The sequence below is a fragment of the Lissotriton vulgaris genome, chromosome 12, assembly GCF_964263255.1.
Source record: "Lissotriton vulgaris chromosome 12, aLisVul1.2, whole genome shotgun sequence".
Lineage (NCBI taxonomy): Eukaryota > Metazoa > Chordata > Amphibia > Caudata > Salamandridae > Lissotriton > Lissotriton vulgaris.
In genome coordinates this window covers 525979573-526006525 of record NC_141700.1, presented here as the reverse complement: position 1 = coordinate 526006525, position 26953 = coordinate 525979573, and the positions used below count along the sequence as shown (strand labels likewise).

General features: G+C 48.0%; 1 protein-coding gene across 11 annotated transcripts in view; it reads right to left on the bottom strand.

The window, feature by feature from the left end:
- CNOT1 (CCR4-NOT transcription complex subunit 1) overlaps positions 1-26953 on the bottom strand; it is a 1684613-nt gene that overhangs the window by 587170 nt on the left and 1070490 nt on the right. For all 11 annotated transcript variants that reach the window (XM_086945302.1, XM_086945307.1, XM_086945301.1 and 8 more), the window contains one exon: positions 23665-23773. In XM_086945302.1, the coding sequence (XP_086801428.1) occupies positions 23665-23773 (109 nt within the window). The remainder of the gene's footprint in view (positions 1-23664; positions 23774-26953) is intronic.

The window sequence follows — 26953 nt, the reverse complement described above, 5'->3', positions numbered from 1 at the left end:
TGGCAGCACATCCGCAACCGTGTACCACAAAGTGTGGGTGTAGCGGCCCAAGAGACAGGCGGTATTAACAGACCGCAGCCCTAGGCTAACATACGAGAACACCTTCTTCCCGAACTGTTCATATCTCTTGGATTCCCTGTCGGGCGGGGCCGACGGGAATGCGGTCTGGGAATTGGAGGCCTGGATAACCAGGCTCTCGGGGTGGGATGGGTGGACAAAAAGCAAGGGTCGCCCGGGGCCGGGCGGTAGCGTCTGGCCACGTTCCTATCCACAGGCGGACCTGTGGCGGGCTTGGACCAAGTGCCCACAAGAACGTCACACAAGGCCTCAATGAACGGCAGCAGAGGCTCGGCCGAGCTGGACTGCGGTTTGAGGACCTCAGTGAGGAGATTAGTCCTCACGGCCGCGACGGGGAGCTCAAGGTTTAAGGCCTTGGCTGCCTTAGTCAACACTACGCTATATCTTGATCACTCCTCCGAGGCCACAGTCGGAGGGGAAACAAATCCAGTGTCTGGCGATGTGTCAATACCACTCGCCTCTGCAAGCTCATACGTCCAGTCCTGCTGAGACTGGCACTCCTGTGCCAGAGGGTCCTCTGACCCCTCCCAATCCTCCTCGTCAGTTGTGTCCTGTAAACCAGGATTAGTAGACAGGGCCTCCTCATGGAGATAATCTCCAAAGGCCGACGGAATCGGCGCCCAGCGGCGCCTTTCCGACGCCTGAGTCGGACCGCAGGAAACATTGGGGACGGCAACTGCAGTGGGCGCCGGGGGCAACATCTGTGGGGACGGCGCCGGTGAGGTCGACCGGCAAAGCCTAGGATCCAGTGAGGTCCTGCGGCGCCGAGACCGAAGGAGAGGAGAGCCCTTTTAACATCGAAGGTGTGCAGTGCTTGCTCTGCCACAGAATCTGGATTGGGGAAGAAAACTGTCAGTTTTATGGTTTGATTTAATGTGGAACTGCGACACCACTTTAGGAATGAATTTAGGGTTGGTACGTAGCACTACCCTATTAGCATGAATTTGTATGAAAGGCTCTTGAATAGTTAGGGCTTGAAGCTCACTAACTCGTCTTAGTGATGTGATGGCTACCAGAAAAGCACTTTCCATCTAAGAAACTATTTCACAAGAGTGAAGAGGTTCAAAGGGCGGTCCCATTAGTCTGGCGAGAACTACATTTAGATTCCAGACGGGTGAACGAGGGTGCCTGGGAGGGATCACTCTTTTGAGTCCTTCCATAAAGGCTTTAATGGCAGGCACCCTGAAAAGGGAAAGATGCTGCCTGTTCTGCAGATATGCTGCAATGGCGGCTAGGTGTATCCTGATGGAAGTATATGCCAGGTTGCATCTGTATAGGTGCAACAACTAACATATCTGCGTGGACGCATTCAGCGGATTAATGCCATTATTGGAACAGTAAATGACACACCGTTTCCATTTGGCTGCATAGCATGCCCTAGTTGTAGGGCGCCTTGCCTCCTTGAGGTTCATGCAGTCAGGGTGTAGGTTGAGGTAGATAAACTCTGACCTCAGGAGCCATATCGCAAGGCTCAACTGTTGTGGATCTAGGTGCTGAATGTCTCCATGGCTCTGAGTGAGGAGACTGGGCGTGGGGCACCACTGAAAGTTCAAGGAACTTGGTGTACCAGGCTTGCCGTGCCCACGTTGGAGCAACCAGGATGAGCGTCATGGAGTGTTGTCGCAGTTTGCGTGCCACTAGCGGTATGAGTGGTGCTGGAGGAAAAGCGTACGCAAATCTGCCTGACCAGTTCATCCATATCGCATTGCCCTGAGACTGCGGGTGCGGGAACCTGGCGGCGAACGTTTGGCATTTTGCGTTTTCCTGTGTGGCGAATAGGTAGATTTCTGGATGACCCCACTGCTGGAAATATAGTTGGAGCACCGAGGGTTTTTTTCCCCACTCGTGCATCTGATGGCTGTGCCTGCTGAGCAGGTCCGCCATCTGGTTGTCTTTGCCTGGGAGATGTTCCGCCATGAGGAACATGTTCCCCATAATGGGCCACTTCCACATGCTTTGGGCTAGATGAGAATTGTGGAGAGTGTGTGCCTCCCTGCTTCTGGATGCAATACATGGCAGTCATGTTGTCCGTCCGGATCAGCATGACTTTGTTGCACAAGTGTAACTTGAACGCCTTCAAAAGATTGCCATCAGTTCCAGCAGGTTGATGTGCATCTTCTGCTGCTGTGTCGTCCATAGTCCCTGCACTGTATAATGGAGGACATGCGCTCCCCGCCCTGGAGAGACGCGTCCGTTGTCAGCACTACTTGTGGTACAGGCTCTTGGAACGGTCGTCCCCTGCAAAGGTTTTGTGTGTTCCACCAATGCAGAGAGTTGTAAGCACGACCGGTCACCCCTAGGTACTGTTGTATATGTGCGGGCTGAAGGTGTGATTTTGGGTAATTTTGTGAAAATCCTAGACTGTGTAGGAGGTGAATCGTGCGGGACATGTGGCTGGCACATTGCTGGGCTGACTTTGCTTGAACAAGCCAGTCGTCCACGTAAGGATAGACATGGATGTGTTGTCTCCGAAGGTGCGCAGCTACTGTCGCCAAGCACTTGGTGAACACCCTGGGGGCTGTAGTGACCCCGAAAGGCAGGACCTTGAACTGGTAATGCTGGTTGTTGATTGTGAACCTGAGATACTTCCTGTTACCTGGGTGAATGGGAATGTGGAAATGGGCATCTTTCAGGTCTAGTGTTGCTAGGAAGTCTCCCTGCTTGAGAAATGGTAGAACTTGCTGTAAAGTCAACATATGAAAGTGTTCTGATAAGATGTACTGGTTCAGGGGTCTGAGGTCTAGAATGGGCCGCAGGGACCCGTCCTTTTTTGGGGATTAAGAAGTACAGTGAGTACACCCCTTGTACCTTGCTGTTCTAACGGCACGAGTTCTATGGCTCCTTTTAGCAGCATGCTGATTACTTCTTGCTGCAATAAGTGCATGTGCTCTACGGACATAGGACGGTGCCTTGGGGGTATGTTGGGAGGAGTGGAGGTTAGTTCCAGACAACAGCCGTATTGGATAAGTTGTCTCACCCACCTGTCTGTGGTAATGCCTTCCCAGACAGGCAGGAACTGCTGGAGTCTTCCCCCGACCGGTGTTATATGGTCGGGGGGCAGTGACAAGGCATCACTGTTTATTGGTGGCGGAGGATCTGGCATTGTTATTTCCACGTCCTCTGCCTTTGGTGCTGTTCCCACGATATCCACCCCTGTTATTCTTGTTGTAGGTGGTCTGTGTGCTGCCCTTGTTGTATTGGCCTGCTGCAATGCTTGACCTCTAGAAGCTCCCCTGTTACCGGAGCGACGAAAGGAACTGCCCCTGAACTGCTGTGACTGCAGAGCCCACGTGGATTTTGCTGTCTGTCTTTTTAATTTTTTTTTCAAGGGTCATGTCTACATCAGGACCAAAAAGAAAGTCAGGGTTAACTGGCTGATTAAGCAAAGTTGTTTGGATCTCCGGTTTGAAACCAGAGATGCGGAGCCAGGCATGACGTCTTAGCATTACACTAGTGTTGATGGCTCTAGCCGCTGTGTCTGCTGCATCTAGTGCACACTTGATGGATGCATTTGAAAGTAACTTTCCTTCCTGTATTAGCATTTCTGCTCCCTTTTTGTATGAGTCAGGAAGGTGTTGCATCAGCTGTTCTAACGTGTTGTAGTGAGCCCTATCATCTTTGGCTAATAGGGCCTGTGTATTTGAGATCCTCCAAATATTAGCCGCTTGAGCGGCTACCCGTTTGCCAGAAGCTTCCAAGATTTTGGATTCTTTGTCCGGAGGAGGAGCATCATCACTTGTCTGAGAGTTTGCCCTCTTGCGAGCATTAGCTACTACCAGGGAGTCCAATGGGAGCTGGCCCTTGATGTACGTAGGGTCCACAGGCGCAGGCCTATATTTTCTTTCAACCCCTGGGTTTACAACCCTTGCGGTCTCCTTGAAAATGTCAGTAGCATGTTTGAGGACACCCTTTAGCATAGGCAATGTCTTTACTGATCTTTCTGAGGTGGAGAAAGTATCGAACAGAAAGCCCTCCTCCACTGGCTCTGCGTGCATTTCAACGTCATGGTGTAGGAGAGTAGGGTCTGCAATCCTATGGTCTCCCCCGATTTTTGCTTTTTGATTCACTGGTTTACGACTTTCCCTGGCTATGGGCCTGCTAATCAGACCCACAGCCTAGCTGTTCTCTCTCTAAATTGACAACCATGTACCTTAGGTGCATTTACCAATTGGTACTGGGCCACCTTATCAGTCCCTGTATAGTGTACTATAGGTACCCAGGGCATAGGTGTACCCAGGGCCTACCAGGGGCTGAAGCATGTATTATGCCACCCCTGACTGGACATCTAAACAGACAACTGGCTGCACGACAGCTGGGGCAAGGTGGTGTAATCACCCTTTGCTTTAGATATAGTTACCTATATCTAAACCTAGAATGGACACATATATTCCTATCAGTCACTCCTATGCCAGGCCTTATCAATCCTGAAGGCAGAGTGCTTGGAATTATGTGAGATGGTGCTCTGGCATGAGCTGAGCCCGTTTGCAGCTTGCGGAACCAAGCCCTAATAGCTGTTCCATTATAACGCTATACCATATACTCTTAAGTGCATTATGAACCTCGCGTTCAAATGCTAACTTTGGTATAGCATTATCAAAACATGTCGAGTAAGGTGTCATACGAATTGGAATACTACCCCCTCGCCAATTCTGGCGGCGGGGGTAGCATTCCACCCTTCTAGAGGGTCACCACATGTATGTAACTGTGAACCCCGGTTAAAGTTAACTCTAGCCTCAGCATCACAAAATGGATGCTGCCACCACAGACACAAGTCTGACCTCCTGCTGCTGGGAGTCCTTCCAGCGAGGGAGGCTTGGACAAAGGGTTTCCTGACTTGGGAGGTGCTAGCACCACCCCAGACAGGATTTTGTGTATTAGGTAGGACAGGGCTGAAAGGAATGAGACATGCCTGGGGCACACAAGGTGTCCCTGTGCATACTCCGGTCTAAACCAGTTCCTGGGGCACTCCAGCCCCAGAGCTGGCGCAAGACCGGACAAAGTAAAGGGGGTGTAACCACCCCCCTTCCTGGTCCCACCCAGAGGAGGGACCTAGTCGTAGTGCAGCCCCCTTTAGGAGAATAAAGGTAGGAGCTGGTCCCATTCCAGATTAGATTACTCTTGACAACTTCGACGAAGAACTCTTGACCTTCGACCTCCTGATTACCAGAAGACTGAAGAATCTCCCCTATGGTCAGGGAGTGACCATCCTGCTTCGCAGGCACCATCAAGCTCCTGTGCGGTTTGCTGCAAAGTCCTTCCATCACGGAATCCGACGACCCAGCTCGACAAGACCCGGACCTCCAGACCTCTCTGACCTCTACCCACATCCATAGCACAGCTGGGACCCGTGGGTGCTATGAGCAACGTGGAGACGGCCATCTTGAGAAACCTGCACAGCACTTCCAGCACGACCACCGAGGGATCCTCGAGTGAGTGCATTGGGGTCTGGGAAGCCCCACACTGACGCAGCTCCTGCACCAAAGACCAGCCCCCAGCATCCACGAGATCTGCGTGGGGCCCTTTTGCCTGGTTACTGCTTGTCCTGTTGTCTGGTCACTTGCCGGCTGGCTCGTGACATCCGAGACGACGATCCGAAGAATTCAACACTGCTGGTCTGGTCCCCCAGACTGGCCCTTGCTTCCGTGTAAAAGAGTAACCCCCCCGGACCCTACTGGTCCGCACCAGACGCAGTCTCTGTTCCACCGCGTGGCTTGCATTAGCCAAGGCCTGTTGACCAGATCGACGATCCGACACCGCCAACAGCAGCAGATTACGTGATACAGCTCGTGCCTCCAGCCTGGTCGTGAAGAGCAGCTCCTGGTCCGCGCAGCTACAGAGAGAAGTGACCCTTCCTTCACCTGACTGCGGCGACAGCATCTGGTTGCCTCCTGGTTCCAGCACCGTCACTGGCTAGTGACCGTCACTGTCCCCTTCCCTTTCAGGACTTCTTCCTTCCCGTTCCATCCTTGGAACCACCGGACTCCTCCATCTGGCTGCCTGCCAGCAACTCCTTGTTTCAGGCATCACCAGGGTCAACGCAGCAAACCCGACGCAACTTCAGCCCTATGCACCCGCAGCCTGTGGGTTAGGTAACTAAAGCTTCTAGGTGCTGAAGTCTGTGTACACTATCCTAGTGTCCAGGTCCACTGTTTTCCCTCCATCCAGCCGGGTTCGTCCGGAATCCGTAACTTTCTAAACTAAGTTCCATAGACGTTGGTACGCATCCCGCGTGAGAGTTCCCACTCTGCACGTGAGCCCCGTGGGCCTCCTGCTCCTTACTTACCTAGTTTGTAGCGTAGTCCCAGCGGTCCTCCAGCCTCTGGATCTCCTTACAGTACTTTCCTTCCTCGCATTCCATTGTTTTGAGTATATGGGTTGTCGTGCCCCTAAGGCGCACTTGTAAATATTGTGCGAACTCTTATTTCCTTTTAGTATTGTCATGTGCTTAGCCCTCTGACCTCATAAAGAGTTCAGAGATGTATGTTAGTTAATAAATATCTATTTATATTCATAACAACCTGTGTGGTGTCCTTTCACTTGGTATTCAAAGGGGTTATATGTGGTAAAACAGCTGGCTTCACATGCCATTCAGAGTTTAGCCTAAAGACTGCTTTTGTCCACGCTACTAGGATAGCTGGTCTATAAGGTTGACTTACAACCAATCACCATAAGGGTTATTTGGACTGATACAAGGCGGTCACTAGAACTAGTGATCATCATATATCAGGCCAACTTCTCACATTGGTTTCCAGCGGTTGGGATTTGAGCTTGCTGTTGTTTTTACTAAATATAATCTTGAGATATCATTTGAAAGATCACATAAGGTACTATAGGTACATATAACAAGCTTAGAAATACTCTGAGTTCTACTGAACCAGCTGTTGTAGTAGAAAGGGAGTAGCACACCCTGACTACAACTCATAGCAAGGGATCAGTAGGTAAACCCATAGTGTAGGTAAGTGCACCACTTATACTTCACTAGAAAAGCATGTCTGACACAGGAGAGAACTCAGTGGCTCCCCTAGTGTCAGTTGACCCTCCACATGTCATGTCAAGATATGCCGCTCTTAGCTTCCAGGAGATGAGACAATTGTGTACCTCCAGGAAACTAAAACAGGGTTCTAACCCTACCACTCCTTTTCTGATAGGTCTCTTAGAGACATATGATGCCAGAAGGGCTTCTAACACAGGCCCCTCTAATCCAGATGGGAGCATGCCCCCCTTAGAGGGAACCCTTGGTGACCCTGACCGTAACCTCCATGGAGCAGACAGTGAAGAGGAGGAAGAGGAGTTATCAGGGGACGAGGCAGACAAAGGTCCAGTAGTAGTCAGTAGGCTCACTAGGACCAACTTAAGCACCCATGAGAATGGAACTGGGGGACCCCCAGGCCCATCCTCAGGCAGGCTTAACCTTGGGAATAGACGAGTTAGGTCTCACTCCAGAGGCTCTAACAGATCTGTTCATACCCATGTCTCTCAGGCATCTTCTCAGAGAAGAGAGCATGAAGCTAAGATGAGGGAAGTCAATCTGAGGATTGAGAGGGAAGAACTTGCCCTTGCCAAAGAAAGACTTGCCTTTGCCAGAGAGCAGAAATTGAGTGGGGCAGACCCCACTGGTGGCAGCATTATCCCTAGAGATAAAGACAGGAGTTTTGATACTAGACACGCAAGTAAATTAGTGCCCGCCTTCAAACAAGGGGATGACATCCACAAATGGATGACTGCTTTGGAGAGGGCCTGCACTGTCCAGTGCATCCCCCAGAGTCAGTGGGCAGCTATACTGTGGCTCTCCTTTGAAGGTAAAGGTAGAGATAAGCTCCTTACTACTAGAGCTGAGGATGCTAACAATTACCAAGTCCTGAAGAATACACTGATTGATGGGTTTGGCTTAACAACTGAGCAGTACAGGTTGCTGTTCAGAGACACCCAGAAAATTCAGTCTCAGGATTGGGCTGACTTTGTTGATTGTGCCACTAAGGCTTTTGAAGGCTGGTTACTGGGAAGTAAAGATACTGATTACACAGGATTGTATAATCTAATTATGAGAGAACAAATCTTGAGTAATTGTCAAAATCAGTTGCTGCATCAGAACCTTATTGACTCAGATCTGACCTCTCCCCAAGAATTGGGAAAGAAGGCAGACAGATGGGTCAGGACAAGGGTCAAGCAGCAGTACCAGAACCAGGGTGGTGGCCAGAAGAAAGCAGACCAGAAGGGTAATGAGAATAAGCAAAAACAGGGCCCCAACAATCTAAGGAGGGTGGGTCCCAGAATTACCAAAAGAAGAATAATGGTCAGAAGAAACCATGGTGCCAATACTGTAAAAGTAATACTCACTGGTTTAGTGATTGCACCAAGAAAGGCCCAGCTCCTACCACTACTGCCCCATAGGCATCTGCAACCCCTAGTTCAGTTAGTAGTGGTAGTGTTCCCCCTAAGGCTATAGTGGGGTTGACATTGGTTTCTGAGGCAGGCTCTGACCTAGTCAGAGTACCTACCCAGGCTGTTCTTGTTTGTACTGGGGACATGGATTTGACCCCTACAATAAGTCCCTGGGCAAGTACAGGCAAACGCCTTTGATCAATGGAAAAATGGCTCAGGCCTACAGGGACACCTGTGCCAGTGTCAATATGGTGACACCAGCATTTGTGGACCCTGGACAGGTAATACTAGGTTCAGACTACCTAGTGACCAATGCTAGCAATGTCACTACCAACCATAGTATGGCACTTGATAATTTCTCCTGGGGAGGGGTAAATGGTCTCAAAAGGGTTGTTGTTAGTTCAGACCTGCCAGTGGACTGTCTTTTGGGCAATGATTTGGAATCCTCCCTATGGTCAGATGTGGAGTATAGGACTCATGTGGAAATGTTAGGTTTGTCAGCACATGTCCTTGCTGTGACTAGGTCACAGGCCAGAAAATGCCCAGCTGAACTAGTGCTGGATCCTGGAACAATGGACCAGACACTAACCAAGAGTAAGAACAGTAGGGTTAAGGCAGTGCCTTCCCCCTTGCCTCAAGGTGAGGATCAGCTCTCACAGGAGACTGACCCAAAGACCCCAGAAGGAACTGTCGTAGAAGAACTTGAGCCTGAACAGGTTGAGTTTCTTGGGACAGGGGGACCTTCCAGGGCAGACTTGAGACAAGCACAATTAGACTGTTCATCTCTTGAACCCCTCCGACAGCAGGCTGCTGCTGAGGCTGCAGGGAATGCCACAGGTGCCTATAAAGTGTATTGGGATGATGGACTCCTTTACTCTGAGGCAAGAGACCCCAAGCCTGGTGCTACCAGGAGGCTGGTCATCCCCTTGTCTCTGAGAGGTTTCCTTCTCACCTTGGCCCATGAAATTCCTCTTGCAGGTCACTTAGGCCAGAACAAGACTTGGGACAGGCTTGTCCCACACTTTCACTGGCCCCATATGTCTGAGGACACTAAAGAGTGTTGTCGCTCATGTGTCACCTGTCAAGCCAGTGGCAAATCAGGTGGCACAACAAAGGCCCCCCTTATACCACTACCTGTGGTGGGGGTACCCTTTGAAAGAGTGGGGATTGACATTGTTGGACCAATGAACCCCCCAACAGAATCTGGGCACAGATTTATACTGGTGGTAGTGGATCATGCCACCAGGTATCCAGAAGCTATTCCCCTTAGGACCACTACAGCTCCTGTTGTGGCCAAGGCCCTGCTCTCAGTTTTTACTAGAGTGGGGTTTCCTAAGGAGGTTGCCTCTGACAGAGGTGCAAACTTTATGTCAGGATACTTGACTGCTATGTGGAAGGAGTGTGGTGTCAACTACAAGTTCACCACCCCCTATCACCCACAGTGCAATGGGCTTGTTGAGAGATTCAACAAGACCCTCAAAGGGATGATAAAAGGGCTACCTGAAAAGCTTAGGCGAAGATGGGACATCCTTTTACCCTGCCTTCTGTTTGCTTACAGAGAGGTCCCACAGAAGGGGGTTGGCTACAGCCCTTTTGAACTTCTATTTGGGCATCCTGTAAGAGGACCCCTGTGTCTTGTGAAGGAAGGATGGGAGAGACCTCTCAAAAAGCCTAAACAGGACATAGTGGACTATGTACTTGGTCTCCGCTCCAGGATGGCAGAGTACATGGAGAAGGCATCTAAAAACCTTGAGGCTAGCCAAGAACTGCAAAAAGCTTGGCATGACCAAAAGGCTGTCCTTACCGTTTACCAGCCTGGACAGAAGGTGTGGGTGTTGGAGCCAGTGGCCCCAGCAGCTCTCCAAGACAAATGGTCTGGACCCCATACTATAATTGAACAGAAGGGAGAGGTCACCTACTTGGTAGACCTTGGAACTCCCAGGAGCCCTCACAGAGTACTTCATGTGAACAGGCTCAAGGCATTTGTCAACAGGGAAGACATGGGCTTGCTCATGGCTACAGATGAGGGACAGGAGGAAGAGAGCGACCCTCTCCCAGACCTGCTCACTCAGAACCCTGATGATGGGTCAGTAGATGGTGTAGTCTTTTCTGACAGCCTCTCTGAGCATCAACAAGAGGATTGCAAACAGGTTCTTCAATCCTTTAGACAAATGTTCTCTCTGACACCCAGTCAGACAAACTGGTGCACCCATGAGGTGGACACTGGTGACAGTCTGCCTATAAAGAGTAAAATCTACAGGCAACCTGACCACGTCAGGGACTGCATAAAACAAGAAGTACACAAGATGTTGGAACTGGGAGTCATTGAACCCTCAGAGCCCTTGGGCTATTCCTGTAGTTCTAGTGCCTAAACCTCACACCCAGGATGGTAAGAGAGAGATGAGGTTTTGTGTAGACTACAGGGGTCTCAATGCTGTCACTAAGACAGATGCCCATCCAATACCAAGAGCACATGAACTCCTAGATAAATTGGCTTCTGCCAAATTCTTGAGTACATTTGACCTGACAGCTGGTTATTGGCAAATCAGGTTAGCTGAGGATGCCAAGGCCAAGACAGCATTTTCTACCCCAGGAGGTCATTACCAGTTTGTGGTGATGGCCTTTGGTTTGAAGAATGCACCTGACACTTTTCAAAGGTTGGTGAACCAAGTACTCTCTGGGCTGGATGACTTCTGTGCAGCATATCTGGATGATATTGCTGTCTTTAGCTCCACCTGGGAGGATCACCTGATCCACCTGAGGAAAGTTTTGGAGGCCCTGCAAAAGGCAGGACTCACTATCAAGGCTACCAAGTGCCAGATAGGGCAGAGTCAAGTTGTATACTTGGGCCACCTTGTAGGTGGAGGCCAAGTTCAACCTTTGGAGAGCAAGATACAGGCCATAAAGGACTGGGCTCCTCCAACCACCCAGACACAGGTCAGAGCTTTCTTGGGCCTGTCTGGTTACTATAGGAAATTTGTCAGAAATTATGGAACCATTGTGACTCCACTTAATGACCTGACAAGTAAGAAAATGCCAAAGAAAGTTCAGTGGACAGTTAGCTGTCAAAAGGCATTTGATGACCTAAAGCAGGCCATGTGCACTGCACCTATTCTCAAGAGTCCAGACTACTCCAAGCCATTCATTGACCAAACAGATGCTTCTGAGTTGGGTGTGGGAGCTGTTCTATCTCAACTGAATATTGATGGTCATGACCAGCCCATTGCTTTTATAAGTAGAAGGCTGACCCCTAGAGAGAAACGTTGGTCAGCTATTGAGAGGGAGGCCTTTGCTGTTTGGGCCCTGAAGAAGCTGAGGCCATACTTGTTTGGCACTCACTTCAAGATTCAGACCGACCATAAGCCCCTCTTATGGCTAAATCAAATGAAGGGTGAAAACCCCAAACTTCTTAGGTGGTCCATTTCCCTACAGGGGATGGACTTTACAGTGGAGCACAGACCAGGGACTGACCATGGCAATGCAGATGGTCTCTCCAGGTACTTCCACTTAGAACAAGAAGACTCACCTGGTCAAGGTTAGTTTAATGTCCGTAAGTTTGGGGGGGGGGGGGGGGGGGGTTATGTAGGAGAGTAGGGTCTGCAATCCTATGGTCATCCCCGATTTTTGCTTTTTGCTTCACTGGTTTACGACTTTCCCTGGCTGCGGGCCTGCTAATCAGACCCACAGCCTAGCTGTTCTCTCTCTAAATTGACAAGCATGTGCCTTAGGTGCATTTACCAATTGGTACTGGGCCACCTTATCAGTCCCTGTACAGCATACCTTAGGTATCCAGGGCATAGGTGTACCCAGGGCCTACCAGGGGCTGAAGCATGTATTATGCCACCCCTGGCTGGCCATCTAAACAGACACAACTGGCTGCACGACAGCTGGGGCAAGGTGGTGTAATCACCCTTTGCTTTAGATATAGTACCCCTATATCTAAACCTAAAATGGACACATATATTCCTATCAGTCACTCCTATGGCAGGCCTTATCAATCCTGAAGGCAGAGTGCTTGGAATTATGTGAGATGGTGCTCTGGCATGAGCTGAGCCCATTTGCAGCTTGCGGAACCAAGTCCTAATAGCTGTTCCATGTTAACGCGTACCATATACTATTAAGTGCATTAGAATCCTCGCGGTTATTTGCTAACTATGGTATCGCATTATCAAAACATGTCAAGTAAGGTGTCATACGAATTGGAATACTACCCCCTCGCCAATTCTGGCGATGGGGGTAGCAGTCCACCCTCCTAGAGGGACACGACATGTATGTAACTGTGAACCCCGGTTAAAGATAACTCGAGCCTCAGCATCACAAAATGGATGCTGCCACCACGGACACAAGTCTGACCTCCTGCTGCTGGGAGTCCTTCCAGCGAAGGAAGCTTGGACAAAGGGTTTCCTGCCTTGGGAGGTGCTAGCACCACCCCAGACAGGATTTTGTGTATTAGGTAGGCCAGGGCTGAAAGGAATGAGACATGCCTGGGGCACACAAGGTGTCCCTGTGCATATGCCGGTCTAAACCAGTTCCTGGGGCACTCCAGCCCCAGAGCTGGCGCAAGACCGGACAAAGGATAGGGGGTGTAACCACCCCCCTTCCTGGTCCCACCCAGGGGAGGGACCTAGTCGTAGTGCAGCCCCCTTTAGGAGAATAAAGGTAGGAGCTGGTCCCATTCCAGATTAGATTACTCTTGACAACTTCTACGAAGAACTCTTGACCTTCGACCTCCTGATTACCAGAAGACTGAAGAATCTCCCCTATGGTCAGGGAGTGACCATCCAGCTTCGCAGGCACCATCAAGCTCCTGTGCGGTTTGCTGCAAAGTCCTTCCATCCCGGAATCCGACGACCCAGCTCGACAAGACCCGGACCTCCATACCTCTCTGACCTCTACCCACATCCACAGCACAGCTGGGACCCGTGAGTGCGACGAGCAACGTGGAGACGGCCATCTTGAGAAACCTGCACAGCGCTTCCAGCACGACAGCCGAGGGATCCTCGAGTGAGTGCATTGGGGTCTGAGAAGCCCCACACCGACGCAGCTCCTGCACCAAAGACCAGCCCCCCAGCATCCACGAGATCTGCGTGGGGCCCTTTTGCCTGGTTGCTGCTGGTCTTGTTGTCTGGTCACTTGCCGGCTGGCTCGTGACCTCTGAGATGACGATCCGAAGAATTCAACACTGCTGGTCTGGTCCCCCAGACTGGCCCTTGCTTCTGTGTAAAAGAGGAGCACCCCGGACCCTCCTGGTCCGCACCAGATGCTGTCTTTGTTCCACCGCGTGGCTTGCATTAGCCAAGGCCTGTTGACCAGATCGACGTTCCGACACCGCCAACAGCAGCAGACTACGTGGGACAGCTCGTGCCTCCAGCCTGGTCTTGAAGAGCAGCTCCTGGTCCGCGCAGCTACAGAGAGAAGCGACCCTTCCTTCACCTGACTGCGGCGACAGCATCTGGTTCCCTCCTGGTTCCAGCACCGTCACTGACTAGTGACCGAGACTCTGTCCCCTTCCCTTTCAGGACTTCTTCCTTTCCGTTCCATCTTTGGAACCACCGGACTCCTCCATCTGGCTGCCTGCCAGCAACTCCTTGTTACAGGCATCACCGGGGTCAACGCAGCAAACCCGGCGCAACTTCAGCCCTATGCACCCGCAGTTGTGGGTTAGGAAACTAAAACTTCTAGGTGCTGAAGTCTGTGTACACTATCCTAGTGTCCAGGTCCACTGTTGTGTTCCCTCCATTCAGCCGGGTTCGTCCGGAATCCGTAACTTTCTAAACTAAGATCCATAGACGTTGGTACGCATCCCGCGTGAGAGTTCCCACTCTGCACGTGAGCCCCGTGGGCCTCCTGCTCCTTACTTACCTAGTTTGTAGCGTAGTCCCAGCGGTCCTCCAGCCTCTGGATCTCCTTACAGTACTTTCCTTCCTCGCATTCCATTGTTTTGAGTATATGGTTTGTCGTGTCCCTAAGGCGCACTTGTAAATATTGTGCGAACTCTTATTTCCTTTTAGTATTGTCATGTGCTTAGCCCTCTGACCTCATAAAGAGTTCAGAGGTGTATGTTAGTTAATAAATATCTGTTTATTTTCATAACAACCTGTGTGGTGTCCTTTCACTTGGTATTCAAGGGGTTATATGTGGTAAAACAGCTGGCTTCACATGCCATTCAGAGTTTAGCTTAAAGACTGCTTTTGTCCACGCTACTAGGATAGCTGGTCTATAAGGTTGACTTACAACCAATCACCATAAGGGTTGTTTGGACTGATACAAGGTGGTCACTAGAACTAGTGAACATCATATATCAGGCCAACTTCTCGCACTAGGCACATATAGAGGGGTAGGGGGGTCTCTAAGGAGCGCAGGGAGGGGTGCTATTCTACTGGAATTTTCCGGTTAGATATAGTAAGGGTTCTCCATGGGGTGGGGGGAGGTGAGAGGGAAGAGGGCACAGGGGTTTGTGGCGGGGTGGTAGGGAAATAAAAATCCTAATTTTTCTAAGTCTTAGTTTATTTGTATTTATGGTGGTTTGTTTTGGCATTTTCATTGTGTTGGTCCAAATATAGAATGGTCATAGGGGCAAGGCAGATGGTTTTTCTTCATGGGAGATATTAAAATCATTTTCTGGAACGTTAATGGTTTGCGTTCTAAACCAAGACCTAACAAAATCTGGCAATATCTGCGTGACTCCGCGGCTCAGATAATAATGCTCCAGGAAACCCACTTGACCCTAGCTGAATCTACGGTGGAGATTAATAAAAAGAGGTAGATTGACTTTGCAGTCTCCACTTCGCAAAATCTTAATATCAGAGGGGTATTGATTATTTTTAAAAAGCAGCTTAAAGCGAGGATGGTAAAGCAGATCGTTGACCCAGGTGGCAGATGGGTAATTGTTACGGTCTGCATTGCCCATGCCCTGTACACTCTAGTCGGCTACTATGGCCCTAATATAGACAATCCCTCCTTTTTGGAGACTATTGTGTTCCATCTTTGGTCATGTCCAAATCCCATAATATGGGCAGGAGATTTTAACATTGTCTTGGACCCTTTGTTGTACAAATCTCCTAGCAGCCGCCCCTTGGTTCTTTCCAAATCCAGGTCATTCCTCCTTGCATCTATGAGCCAATATGCCTATGTAGATATCTGGAGATTAAGATCAGGAAAGCAGCAGGGTGTTTCTTTCAGGAATTATAATTACCATCACAAGTCTAGGATCGACTTTGTGTTGATAAGCCAAAGTTTGACCGACGCTGTAAAATCTATTACTTATCTTCCCCTACACCTGTCAGATCATTCAGCGATTTTTTTGGTGTATAAAGGATTGTCTAGGACAGTTGCAAGAGGTTGGTCCTTTGATCGCTCTCTCCTTACGAACTCTGAGGATGTCTCCTATCTCAAAGCGGAGGTACAAAGTTTCATTAGCACCAATGTTGGCTCAGCTGCCTTGGATGTGGTTTGGGACTCCCTAAAGGCATGTTTGAGAGATCTGATCACAGGGGAAGTGTATTTCTGTGCTAAACAATACAGGGAGGAGGTCGCTACCATCGAGGCAGAGATAGTTAAGATCCAAGCTGATATTGACTTACTGTCAACCCCGTCTGAGGCGGTCTTCAAGCCGCTTAGAGAGAAATTGTTTAGTTTAAAATCATATCGGGGGACAGTTCTTGGTAGGAGAATTCAGCAGAGATGGGAGGCCAGTAGGTTGGCGCATTTTGAGTATGGTGAGGGCGCAGGCAAGCTATTGGCATGGAAGGCCAAAACAGAGCAGGTTCGGAACAACATTGCCACAATAGTTTCTGAAGGTTCTATAGTCTCTTCAGACGAAGGTATTAGATCTGCCTTTAGAGATTTTTTTTAATGGGATATATCATGAAGATAAATCCATTAACCCTGCTTCAGCCAAACAGTGGCTTAGTAAAGTCTCTTTTCCTGCCAGATCTGCCGAGAAAAGTATGCTCCTAGATAGAAACATTTCAGAGGAGGAGGTCAGGACTGCCATTCGGAGCAGTAAAAAAGGCAGAGCTGCAGGACCGGATGGTCTCCTTGCTGAAATGTTTAAACTTTTAGAGCAAGAGATAACACCTCTGCTGGTTGCTCTATTCAATTACATCTTGATAGAGGGTCATTCTCCCCCTGAGTCATGGAATGGTGCCTCCATTACGCTAATTTTGAAACCGGGCAAGCCCGCCACATCATGCGGGTCCTATAGGCCTATTTCTATACTTAAAGTAGACTATAAGATCTTTACTACAGTATTGGCCAGGCGGTTGGGCAGGGGTTGCTCCTGAGCTGCTCCATCAGGACCAGAAGGGGTTTGTAAAAGGTCGACAGGTGTACGAGTTAACCTACAACCTCATTGGGGCCATTGATATAGCCACGACTGCGTCCCTTCCCCTGGCAGCTATAACATTGGATGCCACCAAGGCCTTCGATATGGTAAATTGGATCTACCTTGCGGAGGCCTTGGTGAAATTTAACATTGGGGAGGGTTTTCGGCGCACTATTGAACTCCTGTACAAAAGGTCCTTTGCTCAAGTCCTGGTTAATGGGGTACTTTCGGACCCGTTTAACATCTCTAGAGGGACGAGGCAGGGCTGTCCTCTTTCCCCTTTACTTTTTGATTTATACATCGAGCCCCTAGTACAATGCTTGAGGGACGCCCCAAATATTAAGCCTTTTGTATATCATGGCTGGGAGCGTAAAGTTGCACTCTATGCTGACAATGTGCTTATTTTGACATCTAATGCACAAACCGCACTCCCAGAAGCTCTTTTAATAGCTCAGGTGTTTGGGATATAGCGGGTTATGAGGTGAACGCTGCAAAAACAGAAGTCCTGGTTTAGAATGATGACATCGGCGATACTAATATCTAGCCAGGGTCTTCAATGCGATACTTGGGCTTAAATATCCCGAAGGATATAAATCATCTTGTTACATCTAATTTTTATGCTGTAGCAAAGCACTGCCGCCAGTTAATGCGTTCTTGGGAAGTGCTTCCATTAACTCTCTTAGGAAGGGTTATTTTAGTCAATATGACCATTCTACCCAAAATTTCCTTTTTATTTAATACAACACCATTAAACTTTGAACCTACCATGATTGCGAAGCTTCACATCTTTTATCTGGAACAGGAAACAGTCACGGATTTCCTGGAAAAAACTTAGGAGGCGTAGAGAGAAATGGGGGTTGGTGGCCCCGGACCGACAGCTCTACGCCTGGGCCTTTCAATTATCGCATGTTAGAATGCTTTTAAAGATGCCATTAGATTCGGGGGTAGGTGCCTTATTGTCAGCTTTGATTGATGATGGGGGGGGGGGGGGGGGGGGGGTTTAGGTAATTCAGGTTTATTATTTTAATTTGGAAATCAACGTTTAAAAAAAAAAATGTAAGTTAAAGATCCTGGGCCAAACTGATGGGCACATTAAAAATAGGCTATTATTGTGATAAGACTCCCTTATGGGGACTGCCGGAAAGTACGGAGTGGCTGGGTGACAGCTTGGGGATTCCGATTAAGGAGGCAGGGCTGCTGGTTTGGGGAGACTTGTTCTCTGAGGGCAGCCTGCTTCCATGGGAGTGCTTGAGAGAGAAAGTGGGTCCTAACTTATCAAAATTTAAATATCTTCAGATATCAGGTTGGACGCAAGCCTACTTAGCGCTGCCATCTTTACTGAATAGATTTCCTATTGGAGGCTATAGTTATCTGGTCTCACAGCTGGTCGACATTCCACCGTCTAAGAAAGAAGTCTCCTTGTGGTACAACTTGATGCTGGATGAACTTGATGGCGACTTTGTTACCAGAACAACTTTGGGGTTCTACGTTACCGGGTCATAAGGTGACCAAGTTGTGGTCCATCTCATTTAAAATATTGTGGGAGTTTGTAAAACCGGCTTGGTTACGTAGGAACCACCTATATACATTGCATAGGGCCTACTACTCCCCACTCAGGCTCTCAAAATTAAATCCCGGAAACCCTGTAATGTGCCCAAAATGTGGATCACCGTTGGCGTCAGATGCCCATATGTTCTTTGAATGCCCCTCTCTAAAACATTTTTGGGAAGATATTGGCAGTTTTCTTTCTGATTCTCTTGGAACTGTAATTACATGTGATTTGGCTATGGTTATCTTTGGGCTTTCGCCTGAGGTTCAAGGACAGGCAAAAAATCTTTTGTTCTATGTTGTTCTGCTTGCCCCGAGAGAGAGCTGCAAAAAGTGGAAAGATGTTACACCACCTGCATTTTTAGATTGGCAGATCTCGGTTCTACATGTTTCAAGAATAGATCTAGAAAGATCTGGTAATCAGGCCAAGAGAGCCTTTTGGCATCGTTTGGTATGGGTAAATTGAAGCCCGGGTTTTTTTTTTCTTCCCCCCGGTCCAATGATTATTCACTGTTGGGGTCACCGAACCTGAATCACTGGACTCTTTTGTTCGGTGTCTTTGGTTTATATCAGTCCCATCAGCCGCGAGCATGGTGGTGGTGGCACTTACCCCTTCTTATCTTGATTCCACATTAGATGGTCCCTGAAGGCATAACTTTTCTGAGGGTAGTGTTCAACCTTGTGTTGTCACAAACTATACCCTGCCTGGTTTTTAACCTGAGACAGACTGTTGTGTTCTCGTAGGTGGCCACATCTGGAATCAATAGTGATTAATGAGGAAAAAAAAAAAAGGACAAATCAGACACAGGTATACTGGATTACGCACCGAGAGGAACCCGAAGAATGGATTCAAACCGGAGGGCAGCAATTCATGTCCGAATCCGATGGCGGAAAAAAGCAATACAACGATTGAGAGAAAGTGGCTCTATATATACTGGACCAAAGTAAGGTACCGTGTGTATAGAGACCACAACCCCCAGAGGTATAACAGGGGTTAAAGTTAGGGCTGACCTTACTCTCTAAAGTGGTAGCTTGGTCGAGCAGTAAGGCAGTACCAGAGGACAGTGTAAAGCATTTGTTGTACACACCCAGTCAGCAAAAGGTTTCACACACTCCAGGACTAATAATAAACTCAAGGCCAATTGTTTTTAAATCAAAAGATATAGTTGTTTTATTTTTAGAACCAACAGGTATCAAAATATACTTCTCAATATGAATGTTCTCAGATAATTGCTTTGCAGAAATATAATAAACTTCGTAAACACAATATGTACTGACGTTGCAGTGGGCAACAATTCAAAACACAATTTAACATTGAGCTCAATGGATTTTTTCTACATGAATGCAGTTGATTACTTTATAGATTACTTTTGTAACTCTAGGACTGGATCCTAGATTCTGTCCTGGTGTCTAAGCTGAAAACAGTTTAGTAAAAACGTTTTGGTTATTGCAATGATTTTTAAAGATTATAAAGGTATTTTAAAATTTGACACTTCGAAACTTTTCAGTGAAAAACTAGCAATGTTATCCTATGGAAGGAAAATCAAGGCACAGGTAAAGTAGGTTCTCGTTACTTTTGTAATCCAGGATTGGACTCCTATGTTCAGTACTGGGGTCTCTATTTAAGACCAGTAAGTATTTACGTTTTAGTAGTTGGTAGTATTTTTAAGGAATATTTGTACTTTTCAATAGTAGACAGTAGAAATTTCTGAGAAAAACAGTCAATGGTTTGCTATGGGAGAGCATTCAGGTTATGGGTAAGTACAGTTCTAATTACGTTTGCGGTTGAGTACTGGGCTCAGAGGTACAGCACCGGCTCCTCTCCCGACTCCAGGTGAGTAATTTGAAATTCGTTACTCGGCTGATTTTATAGGAATATTTTAGAGTTTCAAAACTTCACACTTAGAAGATTTTTCGAGCCAAACCAGTCAATGTTATCCAATGGCAGGAAAGTGAGTTATCGGTTTCCAGGTGAGTACTCGACTGGTGAAGTTAAGGTTCTGGGCATAGACTCAGTCTCCCAGGGTCAGGAAGGTACAGTAGTTACACCTTCAGCGGCACAGAGGCAGCCGGGTGCAGAGAGAGTATGCCGAATGCAATCCAATGGAGGGTAGGGGCCTTCGGTTGGAGGCTGCAAGCAGGTCACGCAGCTGTGGGAGCTGAGCTCATGGTCACTTACTCAGGGCAAGTGGGGAAGTAGAGTAGGGTAGTAGTTGCACTACCAGCGGCACTCGGGCAGCTGGGTGCAGGGTGCTTTTGAGCAGTTGGGCGCTCAATGTTAGCCAATGGGAAAGTTAATAAGTGAACAAAGGCTGCAGGATCCGAAACAGAGATTCTTCAGGTGCGACCACCACTTCGAGAGGTAAGTTGGGATCTTGGAGCAGAGGTAGGTACCCAAAAGGAAGGCATAGGGGATCGTGGGGCTCCGGGTGCAGGGGTGTCTTTTGGCATCGGGAAAGCTTACCCTCACAGCTGGTCGCGGTTGGGGGGGTCCCTGATTCTGAGGCTGCAGGCGTCGCCTGGGTCGTCGAGGAGGGTCTGTGGGCACTGGACTTCGGGTCCTAGTCGCCGGGGGGACGTCCTCGTTGTCTTGGATCACTCTGGCACGGACCGGTCAGATGCAGAGTGGGTTGGATTTGCGGTTCCTAGCTGGCTTCAGGGGACTCCCAGTCTGTTAGAGGGTCAAGGCAGGCAGGTCCTCCGGGTTGTCCAAGGTTCCTGTCCACAGGAGTCACCGGGATTAAGCAGGAGCAGGTTCCAGGATCAGGATCAACAGGCCGGTAGGGCTGGGGCCAAGTCAGTTGGTGTTGTCCTGTTAGCAGCTGCACGGCGGGTTTTCGTCTTGAGCTTCTTCTTTTCTTATTGGGATCGGAGTAAGGAAGGTTCAGGGTTACAGGTAAGGCAAGGGCAGGGACAAATAGGTCCCTGTCCTGAGGTGGGTACACCCCCTAGCCTGCTCCTCTCCTGTGGGAGGGGGGCAGGAGCCTAACTGTGATTAGGCAGAGTTCCCCATCTTCAAGATGGCCGGAGCCAGAGGTGTGCTTCACCTAGCCTCTCCCACTTGAGGGGTGGGGTTGGCACAGGCAGGCACAATAATATTCCTGACGTAGGGTTTCCCGCCAGTCTTCCAGCCAAAGTGGGGGTCAGAACTGGTGGGGGCCAGTTGCTGAGTACAGCAAGTGGTCTGGAGAAGCTCACAAGGGTGCCAGGCCTTTAAAGCTTCCCCCTGCCCATCCTGGGGGAGGAGACCTAGCACCTCGCCCAGGATGTGCATTGTTGCAGGCCCAGGAGAGCGGGGGACTCTCCACCTAGGGGTTCAGCAACATGTCTGCTGTGTGGCAGCCTAGGCGGCCTCTCAGACCAGACGTGGATTGTAGGTTAGGATTTCAGGGGGCATCTCTAAGATGCCCTCTGGTGCATTTTACATTATATCCCACACTGGCATCAGTGTGGGTTTAATGTGCTGAGAAGTTTCGTATCAAACTTGTCAGTCTTCAGTGTAGCCATTATGGTGCTGTGGAGTTCGTAATGACCACCTCCCAGCATCATATACTCTTAATGGCATCACTGCACTTACAGTGCCCAGGAATAGCCCTGGGTACTATAGGGGCACAGGGCTCATGCGCCTGTGCCCACACCACTGGCATAGGGCAACCAGCTAGAGGGGTGACAGGTATGCCAGGGCAGTGGGTCTTGAGGGCATGGCACACAGGGATGTGTGCATGTCGACTGTTTAGTTCTGTACCTAGACACTCAGCCTGAAAAGGCAGTGTGTGGGTGTCAGGGTACAGGGCCCCTAAGGGTGGAACAAGAAGTGCTGCAGCCCTTAGGGGTCTTCTCTGGTCACCATGCCCTGGGTACCTAGGGTACCATTTACTAGGGCCAATTGGGGTTTAGTTTCAACACAGATTTAGGGAAGGAACACAGGCCCTGGTACCTGGTTGGCAGGAGCCCAAGGCACACTCAGTCAAAGCACATCAGCAGTTCAGCAAAATGTGGGAGCATACTAATGCAAGAAAGATGGCACTTTCTCACAACGATGGAGTCAATGTCCATGCACACTATCACCGAAAGGAGGAGTCACCTTACCTCATGACTGGAAAGACTTCTTTAAAGAAAAACATCCGGACCCAACACTATATAGCAAGACAATGGAAAGCATGGGATCTATAGCTCACATGCCTCAAACCAATTGTTTAGCTTTTCTGAATGATTTAGCCCTGTCAACCGGTTACATTAATGCCCTTTTTACATCCAAAGCGTGTTATGCTATTTCTGTAACTGTGTGGAGGTGTTTATTGTGGTATAGATGAAAAAGAAATGGGAATGTGCAATGGACTAGTTGCAGCATGTTTTATTTTCTTCTTTGGGGATTGAACATTAACGTCCAAAGCCCCCTCAAAACTCAACTGCTTCATACAAGTTTGTTGTTTTGCTGGCTGTACCATATTTTTTGCCAGGCTGCATTTAAAGTGTTTACTATACCGATCGAAACAATACCATTGTGAGAGAGAATATATATATATATATATATATATATATATATATATATATATATATACTACATACTACATACATACATATATACACACACACACACACACACATCTATATCTCTCTCTCTCGGACCGAAGTAGATTCGAACCGAAGCCTGACATACTAAATACGAACCCATTGGAGAAAAAAAGTGAAGATGGCATCTATTACCATGCACAGTATCACACAGCCTCGTGACTTGAAGACCACAGCTTGGAAAAAAACAACTTGTAATCATCCGAGCCTAACACTATCTGGCAGACTTAGGCAAAACATGAGTATCTACAGCACTCATGCCACTAACAATTAGTTATCATTTTTTTCTTAAAATGTGTTATGGAGCAGGAGCTGGTACATGCATTTCGCTCAACTTTCACAGTGCAGATTCAAGCAAACTGTTTCTGTGGTATATTTTATTGAAGAACTAGAGTTCAAGCATTTGGAAGCAGCTGTACAGGCAATTCTTGATCCATACAGATCAAATCATCAGATTAAAATGTACACAAAACGTATACTTGCGTGATGCACTCTTAACACTAATGGTTCACCCAAGACTTCCACCTACCCCAGCATGGAATTGATACATTGCCCTAACAAGATTACAGGTCCTCCTTTTGAATCATTACATTCTTGTCAGTTGCAATATCCTTCATGTAATTTCACTTTTTTAATTGCTATGACTTCTCTAGGAGGCAGATGCTATTTGTAATTGATCAAATCAATGCTAAATCGTACAGTTGGAAACATTAGATTACCCCAAGAACAGCTGCTCACTTGACTTGCACACCCCTTACCTGGGCCAAGTGAAGGTCATACTGTGGCATGTTTACCAGGTGATTTCGGATCAAAAGCTCCACTGCTTCAACACTGTACTTGTATTCATCTCTGCACTCAATTAGACAACTGTAATAGTTAAATAAAAGTCTTTGAGTAACATATCATATTACAATTTAACAGAATACAGAAAGCATTTTACATGCAATTAAGTTGCTAGGCCACCAGTCACATTAAACTAGTCACTCAACCACAATAGTAATTTGTCAAAAGGTGTGCATTGTTCTGCAATCTAGTGACTGGGTCCAGAAATATCCATAAAAATATTTTACATTCTTCCTTGGGTGAATACGTCTGTTGTGCTGTAACAACTATTACTCACCTTCAGCAACTATCATACTGATGGAAAGATTCCTCCTAAGCCCCTTATGGATCAAGAAAATATGGATATGTAGTGTAGGAAGCTGGCTCTGTATATACTATACCAAAAAGATGTATAGTGTGCAGAGTCCAGGGGATCCCCGGAGACTTACAGAGGCGTAAGTAAATAATCCATTTGTGGTAGTGTGGTCGAGCAGTTAGGATCATCAGAGGGCGATGTTTAGATGTTATTGTACACACTCAGGCAATAAATTATAGCAAACACTCAATCCAGACATTTTGCATATTTTAAAAAATACTTTATTTTATTTTTAGAACCAAGAGAAAATTAATTGCAGGAAAGTAACTGTTGAAATGTAGTAATACTTTACAAAAGCAGTAGAATTCTTTTGCAAGGTCCGTAAAATACTTTATAGTAGGATAAATAGTCTTTGCAGTGTTGGGAAATGCTTTGTAATACTTTGAGAAGGAATATTCTACTTACCAGTATGCATCTGTTCTTGGCATGTAGGGCGGCTGACATTCATATCTGTGCATAGATCGCCACCTAGTGTTGGGTCAGAATGATTGCACATTGTTGTCCTGGAAGATTCTTCGAAGTATCACAAGATAGGTGGCTCCTCCCCTGGACTACAGTGCGCATGGGCATCCTCTCCATCCTCAGATTGCTTTTCGCCATTGTGGCAGAGATGGAGTATGATACAGTAAGTGATGTCCATGCTAGAAAGTAATAGTAAATGCTACAGCTGCGACAGGCACCGGGGAGGAGGGTGGGCGATATTAATGTCAGCAGCCCTACATGCCAAGAACAGATGCATACTGGTAAGTAGCATATTCCGTTCGAGGCATGTGGGCTGCTGAATTCATATCTGTGCATAGAATGTATAGCAGTCTCTCCCCTAGCGGTGGTTGCCCGTGCCAGCTGCAGCAGTCTGAAAAAGAGTTTTGAGAACAGCCTGTCCTACAGCTGCTTGGAGTGTACATCTACGCAGTAGTTTGGTAAATGTATGTATGGTAGACCATGTGGCTGCTCTACATATCTCCGCTAGAGGAATGTTTCCTAGGAAAGCCATGGATGCCCCCAATTTGCGTGTGGAATGTGCTATTGGGGGAACTGTTAAAGTGCGTTTAGCTTTAATGTAACATATTTGGATGCACATAACTATCCATCTAGCTAAACCATTTTTGGAAATGGGGTTGCCTTTGTGCTGTGGTGAAAAGGCAACAAACAACTGTTTTGTCTTCCTGAAATCTTTTGTCCTGTATGTAATATAGGAGAGCTCTCTCAACATCTAGTGTGTGTAGAGCCCTTTCAGGTACTGACTGTGGATTTGGGAAGAACACTGGCAGTTCTATTGTTTGATTGATGTGGAAGTGGGATACCACTTTAGGCATGAATTTAGGGTTTGTCCTAAGCACGACCCTATTTGCGTGAATTTGGATGAATGGCTCTTGAATAGTTAGGGCTTGCAGCTCGCTAACTCTTCTAAGCTAAGTAATCGCTACGAGAAAAGCCACCTTCCATGTTAAAAATTGTATTTCACACGAGTGTAAATGTTCAAAAGGTGGTCCCATTAGTCCTGTTAAAACAATGTTTAGGTTCCAGACAGGTGAAAGTGGGTGTCTTGAGGGGGATCACTCGTTTGAGCCCCTCCATGAATGCTTTAATTGCAGACACTCTGAATAGCGAAAGGTGCTGCCTGTTCTGAAGGTAAGCTGCTATGGCAGCTAAGTGTATCCTTATGGATGTATATGCTAGATTGCAGCGGTGTAGGTGCAAAAGATAGCATATGATCTTTTGAGTTGATGAGTCTAGTGGGTTTAATTCATTGTTGTTACAATAAATGACAAAACGTTTCCATTTTGCCGCATAGCATGCTCTTGTCGTAGGTCTCCTTGCCTCCTTGATAACGTTCATGCAGTCAGAAGGTAAGTTTAGGTAGCCAAACTATGACTTCAGGAGCCAGATTGCAAGGTTCAGCTGCTGCGGATCTGGGTGCTGAATGTCTCCATGGCAATGCGTTAAGAGACTGGGTGTTAGTCGTAGTCTTTGATGAGGCACCACGGAAAGTTCTAGGAACGTGGGTACCACGGTTGCCTCGCCATGTTGGAGCAACCAGGATTAGCTTCATCGAATACTGGCGCAGTTTGCGTGCCACTAGCGGTATCAACGTTGCTGGTGGAAAAGCATAGGCAAACTTGCCTGACCAGTTCATCCATATCGCATTGCCCGGAGACTGCGGCTGTGGGAACCTTCCGGCAAAGTATTGGCATTTAGCGTTTTCTTTTGTGGCGAACAGGTCTATCTCTGGTTGACCCCACTGTTGAAGTATGGTTGAAGCACTGGTGGATGAATCTCCCACTCGTGCACCTGTTGGCTGTGTCTGCGGAGCAGATCCGCTATTGGATTGTCCTTGCCTGGGAGGTGTTCCGCCATGAGAAAAATGTTTCTCTGAAGGCCCACTTCCACACGCTCTGAGCTAGATGTGACAGCTGTGGAGAGTGTGTTCCTCCCTGTTTCTGTAGGTAGTACATTGCAGTCATGGTGTCCGTCCGGATCAACACAGTCTTGTTGCACAGATGTACTTTGAACGCTTTCATTGCCATAAAAATTGCCATCAGCTCCAGTAGGTGGATGTGCATTTTCTTTTGCTGCGTGGTCCATAAGCCCTGCACTGTGTGGTGGAGGACATGGGCTCCCCACCCTATCAGGGATGCGTCCGTCGTCAACACTATTTGTGGTACAGGCTCTTGGAACAGTCGTCCCTTGCAAAGGTTTGTGGATTCCACCAATGCAGAGAGTTGTATGCACGACTGGTCACCAACACTAGGTTGTTCAATTGTCCTTGAGCCTGGTTCCACTGACGTGCTAGGCACTCCTGCAGTGGATGCATGTGTAGTCTCGCGTGAGGGACTAGGAAAATGCAT